The sequence below is a fragment of the Stigmatopora argus genome, chromosome 17, assembly GCF_051989625.1.
Source record: "Stigmatopora argus isolate UIUO_Sarg chromosome 17, RoL_Sarg_1.0, whole genome shotgun sequence".
Classification (NCBI taxonomy): Eukaryota; Metazoa; Chordata; class Actinopteri; order Syngnathiformes; family Syngnathidae; genus Stigmatopora; species Stigmatopora argus.
The window spans coordinates 13431666-13448279 of record NC_135403.1 but is presented as its reverse complement, the minus strand read 5'-3'; the positions used below and the strand labels follow the sequence as shown (position 1 = coordinate 13448279).

At 43.1% G+C, this 16614-nt stretch overlaps 1 protein-coding gene across 3 annotated transcripts in view; it reads right to left on the bottom strand.

The window, feature by feature from the left end:
* The window catches only part of LOC144091795 (cadherin-18), a 92740-nt gene that overhangs the window by 28048 nt on the left and 48078 nt on the right, over positions 1-16614 (bottom strand). For all 3 annotated transcript variants that reach the window (XM_077624436.1, XM_077624437.1, XM_077624435.1), the window contains 2 exons: positions 6793-7087; positions 397-516 (listed from right to left, as the gene is read on the bottom strand). In XM_077624436.1, the coding sequence (XP_077480562.1) occupies positions 397-516; positions 6793-7087 (415 nt within the window). The remainder of the gene's footprint in view (positions 1-396; positions 517-6792; positions 7088-16614) is intronic.

The following is a 16614-nucleotide window of genomic DNA, read 5'->3' as shown; positions in this document are numbered from 1 at the left end:
CGCCTTTTCGACAGACGGCAGACAAAGACATGACAAAGATGACAAAGAGGCTGGTGACAATCCATTTTTCACATCACATAAAAGTCGTCCACTTTGAGATGTGATTTGCATTTAAAGGCTTCTCTTGCCGCGCAAAAAAGATCTTTGCAGGAGCCTGCTGCAACACCCCCGCCACAAAACCCCAACCGCCACCCGCGTCTGTCCGCTGAGAATACTTTTTTGGGATTTATGATGAAAAACATGGCGCTTTCTGTAGCAACGCCACAGAGTTATCGTCAAAGTCTTCTTATTTACAGCACTGGTGGAAAGTAATTGAGTAAAATTTTTTTTTATCGAAAACAGGAATAATAAAACTAGATTCACGTACGTAGTATTTTGGGTAAGACGGCCACAAACCTGTTTTGGGGTCCACCGAGAAATATGGCTGTCCTTGGAGGATGCTGTAGACGATACGGGCGCTGTTTCCGTACGTGGGATCGTCGGCGTCGGTGGCCGTCACTTGTAGAACCGATGTGCCTGGAAAACAAGGACTAGATGAGCATTTTCAAGGCGGATCGGGGAATCCCTTGGCTAAATATTGAGGTAGGAATCCGTCAGGACACGGATGGTTTCTAAACAGAACGTTTCGATTGGAAATGGAATCCGGTCTGATGTCCTGCCTGATGCCAGGTTTTTGAACTGTTTGCTAGTTTTTAGTAGAGTTCAGGATCAAGACCAGAAAAACCAAGAGAAGACCAAGACTTTTGGGAGTCAAAACCGAGACATAAAATCTGTTCTAAATGTAAAAAATAAATAGAGATAGATAAAAATGTGATCCATCCCTTCTTGCAGTGGTTCTTCCTTAAAACCTGACTTGGGTTCAATTCCCACTGGTGGAATCAAGAGTGCCAAAACCTCTGAGACCAAGACCCTCAAAACAGCACTATACCCATCCAAATTTCTTAATATTTCTCCCTCATTTACCAAAATTGACCTTGAATAGGGAAATGAAGTGTTCCAGTTAGACATGTTCCGTTTAGAAACTAAGCTTCAGTAGACGTGTTGACAAGATCGAATCCGGCAGTCCAGTGTGTTTTTCAGTAAAATCTTTCTCCAAACAGAAACACTACACAAAACATAAAATTAATTTTGTGGACCCCCTGGTTAAGACGTTAATAGCTACCTGAAAATGCAAGTATTTATACTATGTTCTCCCCTAGGCATTGACCTTCATCTGAAGTAGCGCAACGCTCATTTTTTTTCTTCTTCTGCCCTCCAAGACATGAAATGATGACGGCCAGCCGGCGTTTTTATTTACTGTCATGGCGCCGCGAGCCTTTGTGTACCAATTTAACGCTCAGAGTGCGGCCCAGAAAGTATTACAGGCTCCATTAACCCATTGGCGTTTAATTACGCCACGAGGGCGGAGATCGCGTGACGTCCGTCGGAGCGGAAAGCCGTTCACCCGTTTGGATCGGGCGCGTACTTTGCCTCCAGTAGGAGTGCTGGGATTTTTATTATTTTATTCGTGATAGGAATAATTATCCATTGCCGTTTTTTTCCAGCGCATTAAAAATCTAAACAAAGCCTTGAGCTGTTTGAAATGTGAACTTCGCGCCTGCTACGCATTTAATCGGAACGGAGGGATGGCAGCAAGTGGATTGCACCTCTATTAGTAATAAACTACCAAAATGATACTAAACCCCATCGAGCATGATTCTGTGTTTTGGCCAGTATTATTGGAGCTTTAAACAGAGTGTACGCCCAGACACGTTCTGTCTGGTTCAGAGAGGAACAAGACCCAAAACTTTATTTTTGCAAGACTAGCATCTTTTATAGGCCCGTTATCAACGAAAAAAGGATAAACCTGCACTCTATCGTCATCCTTTTACCAAAAATACACTGTTCTAGATCATTCCATGGCAGGTCAATCCGACCCGTTGCTATACAAACACGGGATGTGTTCCTCGATCCGAGGCGGTTACACAACTGGGTTCACCAGGCGGGTGACTAAGGCCTATAATACCTCCGATCTAATTCCACAATAGTCGCGACCTTTGCTAACGCTAGATCAAGGGTTTCAAACAACTCATAAATGGGAAATGTACTATTCTATCCTTTCAAGAGGCCTAGCGACCAAATTGGGGAAAACTACAGGAAGCAAAGAGAAAATAAAAGGGCAATTACCCATTTCTAATAAAAGATTAGCGGCCTTAAAACACGTACAGTCTATTGGTGATAAACTACTAAAATGATACTAAACCCCATTGAGCATGTTTCTGTATTTTGGCCAGTAGCGACCTTTGCTAATTCTAAATCGAGGATTTACAACAATTTATCATATCGGAAAAGAACCATGCTAGTCACAAAAAAAATTCCGGAGACCTAGCGACTAAAATGGGAAAAATACAGGAAGCAAAGAGAAAATAAAAGGGCAATTACCCATTGCTAATAAAAGATTAGCGGACTTAACACATGTACACTGCCATTGTTAGTGAAAATTAACATTGAACCTCTATTTGTGATGAACTACTAAAATGATACTAAACCCCATCGAGCATGTTTCTGTATTTTGCCAGTAGCGACCCTTGCTAACACTAAATCGAGGATTTATAACAACTTATAATATCGAAAAAAACATTTCCAGAGACGTAGCGACTAAAACGGCAAAAATCCAGGAAGCACCAAGAGAGCAAATAGCCATCGCTAATAAATGATTAGCGGACTTAACACATATTGACATGTACATTGCCATTGTTAGCTGATATTAACAAACAGATTTCACATTAAAAGAGCCGCGGCAAACGTGAGCGACGGCTTGCAATGGAGTCGTCGCCGCCGTCGCGCGCTAGCTCCCCGTCGATGTCGACATGAATACACATGAGAGCGAGCTGGCACGTATTGACTGTATATTAAGAGGGCGCCCGCGGCTATGTTGATGTTTGCATAATTAATGTGCGTTGGCTCGGCACGGCTTCGTATTTGCCGTGCAGCTGGGAACGGGAAGATAGATGTCAGCCGCAATCGAAGGTGGATTCTCACATTCAAATAAATGGACGTTACACTCCAACCACTCCTCGGGAAAAGATACCCTGGCAACATGTTTTCACATGTAGCTAAAGTGAAATAGCCAGAGTTGTCCAAACAACAACGTGGCCCACAAAAGAGACTTGAATTCAGGTTTCAATTCTGTTGCATTTCTGTTTTAGCAATAGGTGGAGGTAGTCAATTAATGATTTCCATTTCAAATCATTGGGAAACTACCAGTTAACTCTTGCATGAATATTAAAATGACATGATTTCCTTGATTTTTTATTCTTTGTTCTGAAGAGTTGGCATCAATTTAAATCAGTATGTTACTTCTGGTCATGCAGTAGTAAAATATTTCATCCCGAATAATTGGGGTACACAACTTCCGATCATTTTTTTTTAAATGTTCGAAATGTGTCTAAACTGATGATTATATGCATTAAATCACATGTGTCAAAGTGGCGGCCCGGGGGCCAAATCTGGCCCGCCGCATCATTTTGTGTGACCCTGGAAAGTAAATCATGAGTGCCGACTTTCTGTTTTAAGATCAAATTAAAATGAAGAGTATAGATGTATATTACATTTCCTGATTTTCTCCCTTTTAAATCAATAATTGTAATTTTTTTATCCATTTTTTCTGTGTTTTTAGTTCAAAAATCATTTTGTAAAATCTAAAAATATATAAAAAATCTAAAATAAACATTCTTTTAGATCTATAAAAAACTGAATATTCATGGCTTTTAATCCAGTTCTTTTAATACATTTATTTTAAAAAAAACTAAATATTATATCTAAAATGGTCCGGCCCACGTGAAATCAGTTGACGTAAAAGCGGCCCGCGAACCAACCCGAGTCTGACACCCTTGCATTAAATGATCCTTATTCATTAGGATCATTTTATTGGAACTTATTCAAATCGAGTCCAATCAGGAAGTCATTGTATTTGCGGCCATTCACGGCGATAGACAAAATCCATGATCGATGACTTCAAATATGTAGTATAAATCTTACAGACCCGATTTAACTCGATTTCGCTCACTTTAAGCATCAAACATTGTTATTTCCCAACCAAATCTTGAATGTAAATTGCTTCTCGCTGATTCGAATATGACGCAAAACACATTAAAATGCGCAAAACAAATCTGGTCACAAAACGATGCAGCGGGCCGGAATCTGAGTTTGACCTCCACCCTAAACACATTTCTCACATTTACACAACCGCAGTACAAAAATTGAAAAAAGGGCAAGCAAGAAGTCCACTTCTAAGCACGCTTGAACAGAATTACCTTTAGAGTGCTTCAAGGTCCCCTTTTTTATCATCCCTGTATGGAGAGCGCAAAAAGTTGCTATGCGATGTGATCTGCACCACCACGGAAAGTAGAGGGTCATCGACACATAATACACACTCACACACACACACACACACACAAAAGTCTGGAGGAAGCATTCGCATTTGGCCGCCTACGCGCTTTGGACTGCTTGTTCCAAAACCACACTTGTCCATGTCACCACCTCCAAATCTCCAATTCTATCGCCAAGGCATTAAAAAATTACATATAGGACACCGACAATCTGTTAGGTTGGAGTGAGTCCACCGTCACTTCAGGGACTTCTTGACTGAATTAGATAGATTGAAGCTTTTCTTTGTTAAATAAACGCCCCCAAAAAGCACGAAAAACTGCAATTCCAGTTTGCTGTTAGCAAGGACGAATGGCCTTTTCCATTTAGCTTCATTAATGTGGTGGCTAATGTTTTATTTTTTTCTAAGAAATTCAATTGTTTTACCAGAAAATGGTTACCGTGTTTACTCGCATATAAGCCACCCCCTTAAACTTGCCTTAAAATCGTTGAATTCTGCAATTTCTCACGTATAGGCCGCCCCATGATTCACAATTTTCATCTCCATATCCATGGATTTAATAAGGAGTACATATGTGTTATTTTGAAGGGAAAATCTTAAGAAAAATCACCGCACCTGTTTTTTCTGAGATACTCTATGAATCAAAAGCACATTATTAGGGTCAATATCATAAGGAATTAATTCATCCAGTATTGGTTGTTTTCTTACTGCAAAACAGAAAATAACCAACAAATAGTCATTGTTACTTTGCCGACATTCACTTGTATAGCAAGTCTTGTGCGCATATAAGCCATACCGTCAGTCATCATTTTTTTAGTTACAAATACAGCTTATATGTGAGAAAATAAGGTATTTCTGATACGTACGTGGGCGGATGATTTTTCTGTCAAGTGGCGAGCTGAGTAAATTGAGCACAAAGAAGGAATTAAATAGTCGATGCTCTTATTTTGATCCAAACATTTTACCGTTTTGACCAAGTGACAAATGGCCACCAAAATGGGTTGTTTTGGGCTAAACTGCTGTAAAATACAACGGGATTAGATGGTTAGCATGCAGGCTAGCTGCCGTTAACAATAGCCTGGAAGTGCACCAATAAAAAGTCCCACAGGTTCTATTTAAGATTCAATTGTGGGCCACATTCGATGATATTTTTATCAATTGCTGCAGGCCAATAAAAACTGGGCCGTGGGTCGTCACTTGGACACCCCCGGGTCCCCACTATGACTTCCCTGGCAAAAAAGTCTGCCAGGGAGAAGGCATCTCTTTCTTGTGTCCACAAATGGTGTGGAAAATAGAAGGGTTGTGCTCTGCAGCAGAAGCGAAGAGTGCACTAACAACAAAGTTGGGAACACGCGAGTGATCCAACTGCGAGGCGGCAAACCGTTGGACCGAGAAGAGCGTCCCTTTTGTCTTTGTTGCTGAAGAACAAAAGTAGTATGAAAAATAAATGCGCTCGCCACGCCATGCGTGCGAGCGGCGACCGTCTCTGAGGTGGACTTTTCTTGGACTTCCTCGCTTCGGTGGAGTGCTTTGCGAAAGGTCTCGCCACACAGGGACTCGGTCACGGCCGGCTAATTATAACCGGCGTAAAGTTTAGGCTGTAAAACTAAAAGGAAGCGCCAACAACCGTGTCAGAAAACCACTTCAGTCGAGTCCGCTTCAAGGGAAACTGCTCATTTTAGGACATTCCGAGATCCTACGCCATGTCAGTGTGGCATTCGAGATGCACAGAAGCCGACAGGAAAAGACTGCAGAGGGTGATCAACGCAGCCCAAAAGAAAATCATCTGCCCCCTACTTACCCTGTCCAGCATCTGCAAATCCAGGTGCCTTAGAAGGGCAGAGGGCATCATAAAAGAGAACACACTTTAATCAGGTTTTTAAAACTGAGAAAATACAATCTACAACAAAGGCACCATCAACTGCCCCCTACCTACCCTGTCCAGCATCTACAAATCCCAGTGCCTTAGAAGGGCAGAGGTCATCATAAATGACAACAAAGATCCCGGCTTCCACCACTTCAACCTGATGCCCTCTGGAAGGCGCTACAGAGCCATAACAGCCAAGACCAACAGACTCATGGACAGTTTCTTCCCAAGGGCTGTCACCATACTCAACTCGAGTTCTGAACCTAGGACCTAATCAAGACTTATTACTACTACACATACTACTTATTTATTATGTTGACCACTTATTGATCTATTACCATGTATTGATTATTGATTATTATTATCTCATTATTCTTATATAATGTCAATTAAAGCATTCAATTCAATTCAGACCGCACAATCAAAACGAGGTAAGGGATAGTACCGCCCACTTGTTTCGCCTATCAGTCTTCCAATTTGTCACCCCGTCCATTAAGTCACACACGCGAAAACCAGTTGAAAAATCATGTCAGTACTCGGTTCCGGAGTCACTTACCCACGTCGGACATTTCGGGCACGGTGGCCACGAAGGGTCCTTCGGGAAACTGCGGCGCGTTGTCGTTGATATCCTGGACCTTGATGATGAATTCCGACTTTGGTTCCAGCGCCTCCTCCGTGTGGCGGTCCAGAGCCTGAGCGTGAAGCACGTAGTGCGACTTCTTCTCACGGTCCAGACTCCTGGTGGCGTGGATGTCCCCCGTCACTTCGTTGATCAGGAAGATGGTTCCGGCGCCCTCGCCGCTCAGGATGTAGCGCACCGTTCCGTCACCTTTGTCAGAGTTGGAGTGAAGCTGGAAGAGAAGAGGAGAGTGTGGTTTGAATTTGTTCAAATGTGTTCTTCCTGGTTCTAAACCGACAATCTTGGTGAGGCCCCGCCCTTTTTTTTGGATTGTTACATGCAGAAGAAGTCTCGTTTGAACTTTAGGACGTCCAGGTCGGTCCATCCCATCTGTGTGGAGTTTGCATGTTCTCCTCGGGCTTGCGTGGGTTTCCTCCAGGTGCTCTGGTTAACTCCCACATTCCAAAAAATCTTCATATTCTCATTTGAACACATCTGACTTCTTTTCAACGCAGTATTTTGACGTAAATTCCGACCTTAACGCAGAAATCCGACTTGCGTCGCCGAAACTCGGTCGCCACCGGAGGACACCCCGCACTTTGTGATTGACAACCAGCACAGTGTCCGTCACTGCGAGGATAGACTCCGACTCAGCCATGAAACAAACAGGGATCAAGAGGGTTTTGATAGTTTTGAGGCGCTAGATTACAAGTGAATCCTCGGATGCATCATTGGACCGCATCCAATTACAGTTCCTACACTCAATTTTCTTTAAAAGTCCTTCGCCGGCACTTTTTCACATAAGCCCACGGTATTGACTGAGATTGCTTTTAGCTAAGGACACCTAGCAGCACTCCGGTTCATATTTATCGACACACTCCGGCAAAATCGATTGACGCTGCTATCGCCCTGCATGAAGATGAATGCAGTCTTTGTAATGGCCGACGTGGGGGACGTTTACTGATGAACGAGAGTCGCGGCTGTCCTGGTCTTTTCCGCGAGACGGCGGATTTTGATGCTGTTTCAAAATCCCACAAGGACTTTCATTCCCGAAGTTTCAGAACAATATTTTTGCCAAGAAAGCTCGACGTGAAGGATTTGGATTAAATTGGATTGTGCGGGTAGTTAATGGATACCGAGACAAACTGTCTGGCGAATTGTCTTTCTTCAAACCCATTGGCCGACTCGTGTCAATATTTGAACCCATCGAACAAATGAATTGTCGTCAATTGTCTTTGTCACAAAACTGTTTTCGCACGGTAAAAATAAGATCGTCCCGCGTATCGGCAAACATTTAAATGAGCTAGCGTGAATCGTGGTGGGCCTCTTTGCTTTTTTGTCAACTCGGCGGCGCCCCGCGCCGTCTTCTCGCTGAATTATTCCGCCGACGTCTAGCTCAGGCAACGCGGCGCCTCGTACTCCGCTCTCGCACTCAAAGAAGAACCGCGAGGGAATTCTGTCGGGGAGCTTTTTAATGAGAAGTCGGGCGATAATTGACACCGAGAGGATTAACGCATTTATTCTCTAAACAGGGACGCCGGCAGGGCGGGGCAAAGTGTGGCCCGTGGGCCACGTGAGGCCCCCAGTTTTGAACCGGGATCGACCCGAATTTTAAACAAACAAAATACAGCTACGTTACCCAGATTTTTTGCACAGGAGTCAAGTTGGAGACACCTGATTTGCTCAATCCATTTCAAGTGATCACGTTAGATTTCCGATCATTCGAACGCTGCCAGTCCTTCCAGTCAAAATGGATTTAATATCAAGGCAGCTAATGAGTTCCCACTTAAAAACAGAGAAAGACACAATCTTTTTCAACTGATTCTGACCTTTTCAGGCACCATTTACCATCGCCCAATCGTATCTGGCACATTTCTAGTTAGTAATCGTAAAAGTTCTCCATTTTTATGATCTCATTTTCAAAGAAGGTATGCTAATTTTTGGGGCTTTTTTTGACGCCCCGAGTCGTACATTCCACGGAAGACGGTCAGCGAGGCGCCCGGCGGATTCCCGACTCTGAGCCCTTGATCGTTTCATTTATTTCCGAGGCGGCGTGCCGGCGATTGCGACTCGGCAGGGTCGTCTGGTACGGAAACGAGCCCACCCGGCAGCCCGAGTGGTAATTATGGTCTGGTCTGGCCCCTCCGTCAAGCCATTTCGCTTGTTTTTCCTCGCCTTCCTTCCCCTCTCCACGCTTCTAAGTGCCTTTCAAAGAGAGGGGAAGCCTCAAGTTTGAATGAATAATTTATGCGGCCGCACCAATGTTTATCTTCCGGGCCCTCCAAAGACTCGCGTGGAGCTCGTTAGGGATGAGACGGAGGTGCGCGGAGGAGCGCCAAAAGAGCCACCGGGACGGGAAAACAAACCGTGCATGTTGGGGAAGATTTCACATTGAAATGCTGAGCGGGGAGGAGGGGCAAACTTTCTGGCTGCGGGGTTTTGTTTGATTTCCATTCGTCACGAGAGAAAATACGGTGCTAACTTGACTTACGAAGGTCTCGGGTGTCTCGGGTTACGAAACGGGAACATTTTGTCTCTAGTTACGAAAGAAATTCCAAGTTACAAAATGTGAAATCTGAAACAAATAAATACACATACTGAATTTTCATTTATGATGTAGATCCTCTCCTATTGGCTGTCTCCCAAAAACCCTGCTGGCTTCCAATTGGCTAGGATTAACGAATAATCTGGTCTCACGACCTTGGGACGGTTTGTATTTTGATTTGAATAAAATATTGTGGAATAGTGTGGTACCCGTGAGTCGCAGATAGCATCCTATATTTATGCGAGTAGGGGTCGGGCTGACCTATCAAAAGAAAGATGTCCAGACAAGTTTTTTTGGCCAAAACGATGACGAAAGAGAATGCAGATGTCCTTTGTGTTTTCACTGTACTGTGCTCAGCCTATAAAAGACGTCGAATTTAGCAATATAGCGGGTCTTGTCTCCTGTCTGGAACCGGAGCATATTGTCCATTTTGTTCAATGTCCAATAGCAACTGAGCTAATGCTACTGGTGCCACATTTTAAGTGGCGTAATGTCTTGTATTATTTCTAAGAGTTTAACTAGCATGTCAAAACTTCAATTTCCAAATAAGAAAATCCACAGTTTGCCAAAATTCTGCCCAATCCGAGTAATTTAGGACACTCGAACATTAAAACTCACCATTAGCATGAGTCATTATGGCTAGTCATTAGCACCAGGCAGCCATCAAGAGCTCTCACGCGGTTCCTCAAAAGCTTTGAGGCTGCCTGACCTGGCAGTTCTTATTTACGTCCTTAATCACAGCTGAAAGCAAAACGGAGCGGCGGCTAACTTTCTGTCGCATTATTTCAAATCCCGTTTGGCCGCACGGTGCGATGATTACTTTTGCTCAAGCAGAAAATTACACGGGCGCTCAGCTAAGAATATGAAACAAAACCCACGTCTTCAATGCAACGGCATCAATCAAGCCGCCGGCTGTTTTGAACGACCGATTTCTCGGCCAAATGGCGTGAACCGATGGCTAGCTAGGGCCTCGAGGTCTCTCCTGTCTTAAAAGTGACGTATGACCTCCCCCGGAAGAAAGGCGAAACAAAGCTTAGCGTGGACTTTGTGTCCCTCCGCGTGCGACTTGAAGGATCTGAGCGATGCAGAGCAGCTGGCGGCCGGCAGGCGATACGTTTCGAGGGGACTTAAAGAGATCGGCCCCGTCGGGAAAGCCACCTCGTAATTTTATCAGGCGCTCGAGGGAGCGGCATGGCGGCAAAGCCACGAATGCGGCGCGGTGGGGCGTGCTGCTTTGCTAACACGCGACTGGGCTAAGGCTTTAGTGGGTAGCATTCCGGGTTGAATCTCGAGATTGAGGTTTCAGGTCTAGGTTAGAGTGGACAGAAGACAACAAAACGTAAAACCAAAAGCCAGGAAGTGACTAAGGTACATAGAAAACATCCCCTCCCATCAGCTGTCAGGCTCTTTAACAAAACAAATGGCTGAGTGTTAAGACCTACCGTATGCATGCATGTACATCTATGTGTATGCATGTATATATGTGCTTATATATATGTGTGTATATGTATATATATGTATGTGTATATGTATATGTATATATATGTATGTGTATATGTATATATATGTGTGTATATGTATATATATATATTTCAGCAAGACGCTTATTTATTTATATATTTATTCATGTATTTATTTATTAACTTACTTATTACCTATCTATTTATGTCTAAAATGCCTTTCCTATTCTGCATTCTCACCCTCTTGCTACTGTGACAACAAAATTTCCCCAATACGGGATGAATAAAATTATCCAACCCAATAAATCACCAAAACACACCAAAGGTTATCCAAAAACGACTAAAATCAAAAGGAAGTGACCCAAAATCGACAGGAAGTTAGCAGGAAACTACGCTGGATGACCAACCAGATTGGGTTTGACATTTCTAGACAAAAATACGGAAAAATGTAGTCTTAAACCAACCAAGAAGCATAACATTCGTATTCTTCTCCACGATAACGACCGTCACTTGGACACCTGGGACCTAAAACAAAACCAGGCGGGGCCTAAAATCAACAGGAAGATGGATTTGACTTCTCAACCACGCTTCCCATTTGTATTCTTCTTGATTATGGTTGACACCGTGACTGATGCATCCCAGTTTCATTTTCTCTTTTGAAAAATACCGCATCGCAAATAGGCGCTAAACTGGAACCGGGTGCTCGGACACGCGGTGTCAGTCCAGCGGAGCCAGTTTACGTCTCCGCACATTGAGGGAAAAAAGTCTGTGTCCCACTCGGGCCATGTCGGGCGCACTTGATTATCGTGGCTCAGTGGGCCGTCACCGAGGAGGGACCGGCGGGAAAGAAGCCAGGCGTCCGTTCTGTCAAGAACATTTTTAAGCCCCGCGAGGTGTCCCGTAATCCCCGTTGACACCTTTCCGGGAGGGCGAACGCGTTTGGGAAATGACGCCTGACGACTGGAAGACGCTACAAAAGGAGGAAGACTTCTACCAAAGTGAAACTCCATTTTAGCCATCATTGTGAGAATTGTCATTTGATTTTTTTAAAACTGAATGTCACGGTTTGAATGACAGCCGAGATTTCATTTTTTGTCTTTTGGGAATTTAGGCGCAGGTGTCGAAAAGGCGGCCCAAGGGCCAGATCTGGCCCGCCCCCTCATTTTCCTCGGCCCTCGAAGTGCGTTCTTTGCGAAAATTTAAATGGAGATTGTAGATATATAGAATAGAGATTATTTTTGTTATCCATTAAATCATTTTTTAACAAAAATAAGATTTTTTTAAATCAAAAAAGCATTTTAAACATGAATTAAAAAATAACTAATAAAACCGAATAACGACTAATAAGGGACTGTTAGTCCTTTGGAGTTCTATTTCATGCTAATTTGTTTTGAAGTTGTTTAGATGTGTATTTATGTTTATTATGCTAATATTAGCTTCCTCTTTATTGTACGCCTGCCCAAATAGGATTTCAATGTTTTTTTTAAAGACCGTTAAACAAATGACAGAATTTACATATAAAGTACTGCTCTCCTTACCAAAAATCCAAGTTACGAGAAAAGTTCTGGAACCAAATAATTATGTAAGTAGACTTACGACTTAATCATGATTTCCACTTTTCACATTTAAAGTAGATTAACAACAGTTACAAATTTCTTTTCTTCAAATATATCGACTGCCTTTCTTTACTCACACGGAAAAAATAATAATTAAAAGATAAAAGGAAATATTGACTGGAAAACAACAATTTCAAATAAACTTTTTTTGCCAGAAAACTTCTCAACCAAAGGTAAAGGCTTCATCCGATAGGACGGAGCGGTCGCCACCGGCCCGGACGGGTCGCGTCCTTCCTCTTGTTCTCTGGGCGGAGAACCGCAGTGACGACCATGTTTTATTCATACGTCTGAGATCGTGCGGCGCCGTGACAGAATCAGGCAACTGTCACGTCGCGCGCAAGGGGGTGACGCAGCGGCCCGAAAGACAACACGAGAAGACGACGCAAGTATGTAAATGTCAGGACGAGGCGGAGCCACTATGGATTTTTTTGCCTTGTCAAAATTCTCCGCTGGGCGCCGAGTGGCAGCCAATCTTGGTCCACCTTTGAGCTTCTTCAGAACAAGAAAGCCAATCGCTGCATTTTTGACGACGAGAACAAAGAGAATGGGAAGGCAGGACTTGCCGCATTCGCTAACGAGGACTTCCCCTTTTGTATTTAATGCCTAAACACCATTCTGTCAAACAGATCCGTGAATCGGTAACAGGTTTGGAGCGCTTGACGGTGATGGACGTCCGACGGCGTGGCGTTCCAGCAGTGACTGGACGTTTCGTTGAAAGCCGTTTGGTCCCCGGACGTTTGGTCTCTGGAGGTTTGGTCGACCAGACGTTTAGTAGAACGGACGTTTGGTAGAACGGACGTTTGGTAGAATGGACGTTTGGTAGAACGGACGTTTGGTAGAACGGGTTAGCATGCAATTGATCGATTTTAACATTGGGTGAATAGGGATTTAATGACTATTATTTAACATTGAGTGAATAGGGTTAGGGTTAAACAAATGAAAGTCTCGTGACTCAAACCTCGGGACTCGCGAACCCGTTCGACCAAACGTCCGGTCGACCATACGTCCGGTCGACCAAACGTCCGGTCGACCAAACGTCCGGCCGACCAAACGTCCGGTCGACCAAACGTCCGGTCGACCAAACGTCCGGGGACCAAACGTCCGGGGACCAAACGTCCGAGTACCGTTCCACCACCCTCCTGCTAAGACTTTCGCCATATGCTAAGCCAAAAAAACGAGGTGGGTAATTTGGCCCGTTTACAAAAATCTCTACATACGCAGGATTTTCAAACCGCAACGTGACGTGGAGACGACCCAAGGCGTTTGGGCGGAATCCCGACAAACAAAAGCGGCAAAATCCTTGGCGAAGATTGGAAAACAAACATGAGCACGTTTGGCTGTGCGGCGTAACAAATCTTAGGCTAATTGAGGGTCCTCCTGCCCCGCTGGCCACTTAGAGCGCCAACCATCAGCCCTGGCGCATCTAATTAAATGTTTTTTTCTTTCTTATTTGCGCAAAGCATCTGGAGGCCGCGTATATGGAAAGGCGCGGATCAAATGGATTCCGCAATGTTTTCTCTTGCAGGGATGAGCTGTTCAATTTTGCGCCTTTTAGCCAAAGAGCAGGAATCAATATAGCATATGGCTTATATATATATATATACACACATTGAAACATATACTCAAACATATAGATTTTATATTCGTATATATATTTGGATATGTATGTATATGTCTATGTATCTATGTGTATGTATATATGTTAAGACCAACCATATGTATTCATGTGCATCTATGTGTATGTAAGTCTATGTATATTTATATATATGTATATATATTTATTTCAGTAACACGCTTATTTATTTATTTATTAACTTATTTATTACCTACTTATGTCTAAAATGTCTTATCCTGTCTGTATTCTCACCCTTATACATATATATATATATATATATATATATATATATAAAATGTGTATATATGTATATGTGTACATATGTATGTGTATATATGTATATGTGTACATATGTATGTGTATATATGTATATGTGTATATATGTATGTGTATATATGTATGTGTATATATGTATGTGTATATATGTGTGTATATATGTATGTGTATATGTGTATATATGTATGTGTATATATGTATATGTGTATATATATATGTATTATAACTACGACAATACATGTTTTCGTGCCTATACAGAAATACAGGTACACAAGTAAAATGATCAAAAACTGTATATGTATTAAATATTACAGCTATAAGGATATATAAAAAGACTAATGTATTAATATCTAAATATAAAAATGTAAATACTTTAAATACTGTACTCACTGTGAAAATAGTTCTCCGCTTGATATAAATAAATATATATATAGTATATATGTATGTATATATATATATATATATATATATATATATATATATATATATATATATATATATATATATACACACATACGTATACATATAATGGAGACGGTGGATAGTTTATCAAGCGCGTCAGATCCTGGTCCACATTGGCGCTTATCGCCGTCCACGCCGCGGGAGTTCCGCGCCGTCGCTTTACTAGAGCGACTCCATCAAAGCGCCCCCGCATTAGAATGTCAACCTAACGCCGTTCGCCCGATGGGATCGGCGATATCGGCCTCCCACTCGTGCCGACTTCAAACGCCTTTGTGAAAGTGCGGAAAACAAGTTGCGATTCAAACGACGTTAGCCCCTCCCCTCGCCGCTCGCGGTTAATCGATTCCGTGCTCGGAATGTCATTTCTGCGCCATCCATCCTCTTGACAGAAAAGTCAATTAATTAGCGGGCCCCTCGATGATGGTCTGAACCGTGTCTGAATTTCCAGCCCGTCTATTTTTGAATGAGATTATTGGTTCAAATGGGAATCTGCCTCCAATTTACCTCGCTCGACTGACATCGGGGTCGACATGCAGACTCCCCCCGACTTGCGCAAGCGAGTCTGGAAAAGCGTGGGTGTTCTTGGGAAGCGCAGTTGGGACTGAGTCACCACCGCCATGCCGGTTACAGAACCAGCTTGTCCAGGCACACAGCGCAGAGAAAAAAAAACAAAGGTGGCCGCTGTACTTCTGACTCAGCAAGTGCGGAACTACAATCCTTGCAAGTCTTACATCACTGCAATGCCAACAAAAGCTAGAAAACTTTAAACTTGCCTTCTGTTTTCTTCTAATTCGCATCATTAACACATGAAAAGCGCACAAACGAAGGCCTCACAATCACAAATACTTGGCGAAAGAAACGAAGATTTACGAAACATTTCAATGCCTACGAATGGCACATAGAGCACCCACAAAACTTGTACAGTGGTACCTCGTGATACAACATGCTCGTCATACAACATGCTAGTGGTACGACGAAAATTTATATAATAGATAATTCGCTCGCGATACGATTACAATTTTGAGATGCGACCAAGCCAGGTGGCCATGACAGGACATGAGAGGGTGTTTATCATTGTAGCGCACTGCCTTTTTTGCCGCATCTCTTTCGTGTATAACTACTATATCTACGAGGACTGAAAGATTTATTCAGACCAGTTTCGACCAGGAAACGCACAACGCACATGCGCGGGCAAAAAGAGGGCTTTCTGGGTAATGAAGTATACTCGTGCACACAACACCCATAGGCAATGGCACCCTTTCTCAGAATAAAACTTCATTACCCACAATCAATACGTGGGTAAGCTCAGCTATTGCATTTCCTGTTATTTTTTCTAAGGAAAGAAGCTCCCGTGATCTTTCATTCAAGAAATGCCCTAAAATGAACGGGAAGGAGAAAGTTAGCCCAAAACAAACAAGAAAGGAATCAAGAAAGCAAACAGGCTGTTAAGACAGAAAGCTAACGAAGAACAGGAAGTTGATGCATGCTTTGTTTTTGGGTAGTCTTCCATTTTTAGGCGCCTTATCCTTACTCCTCGCCGCTTGCCAAATATTCCTCTTTCATGGGATTACGCGGTTCAAAGTTACGGGCGGCGTAGTAAATTGGATCTGTTTGGAGTGCACCGGTGCTTCACGTAACGTTAGCAAAACATGCCTCAACCTCGCATTCAATCAAGCGACTTTTGAGGCGGAAAGTGATCTCCGCAATCTTTTCGCTCTTTCCTTCTTCACCGCTCCCAAAGCGAGCTAGGATACCCAGGTATGTGCAGTCGGTATGCTAACGTTG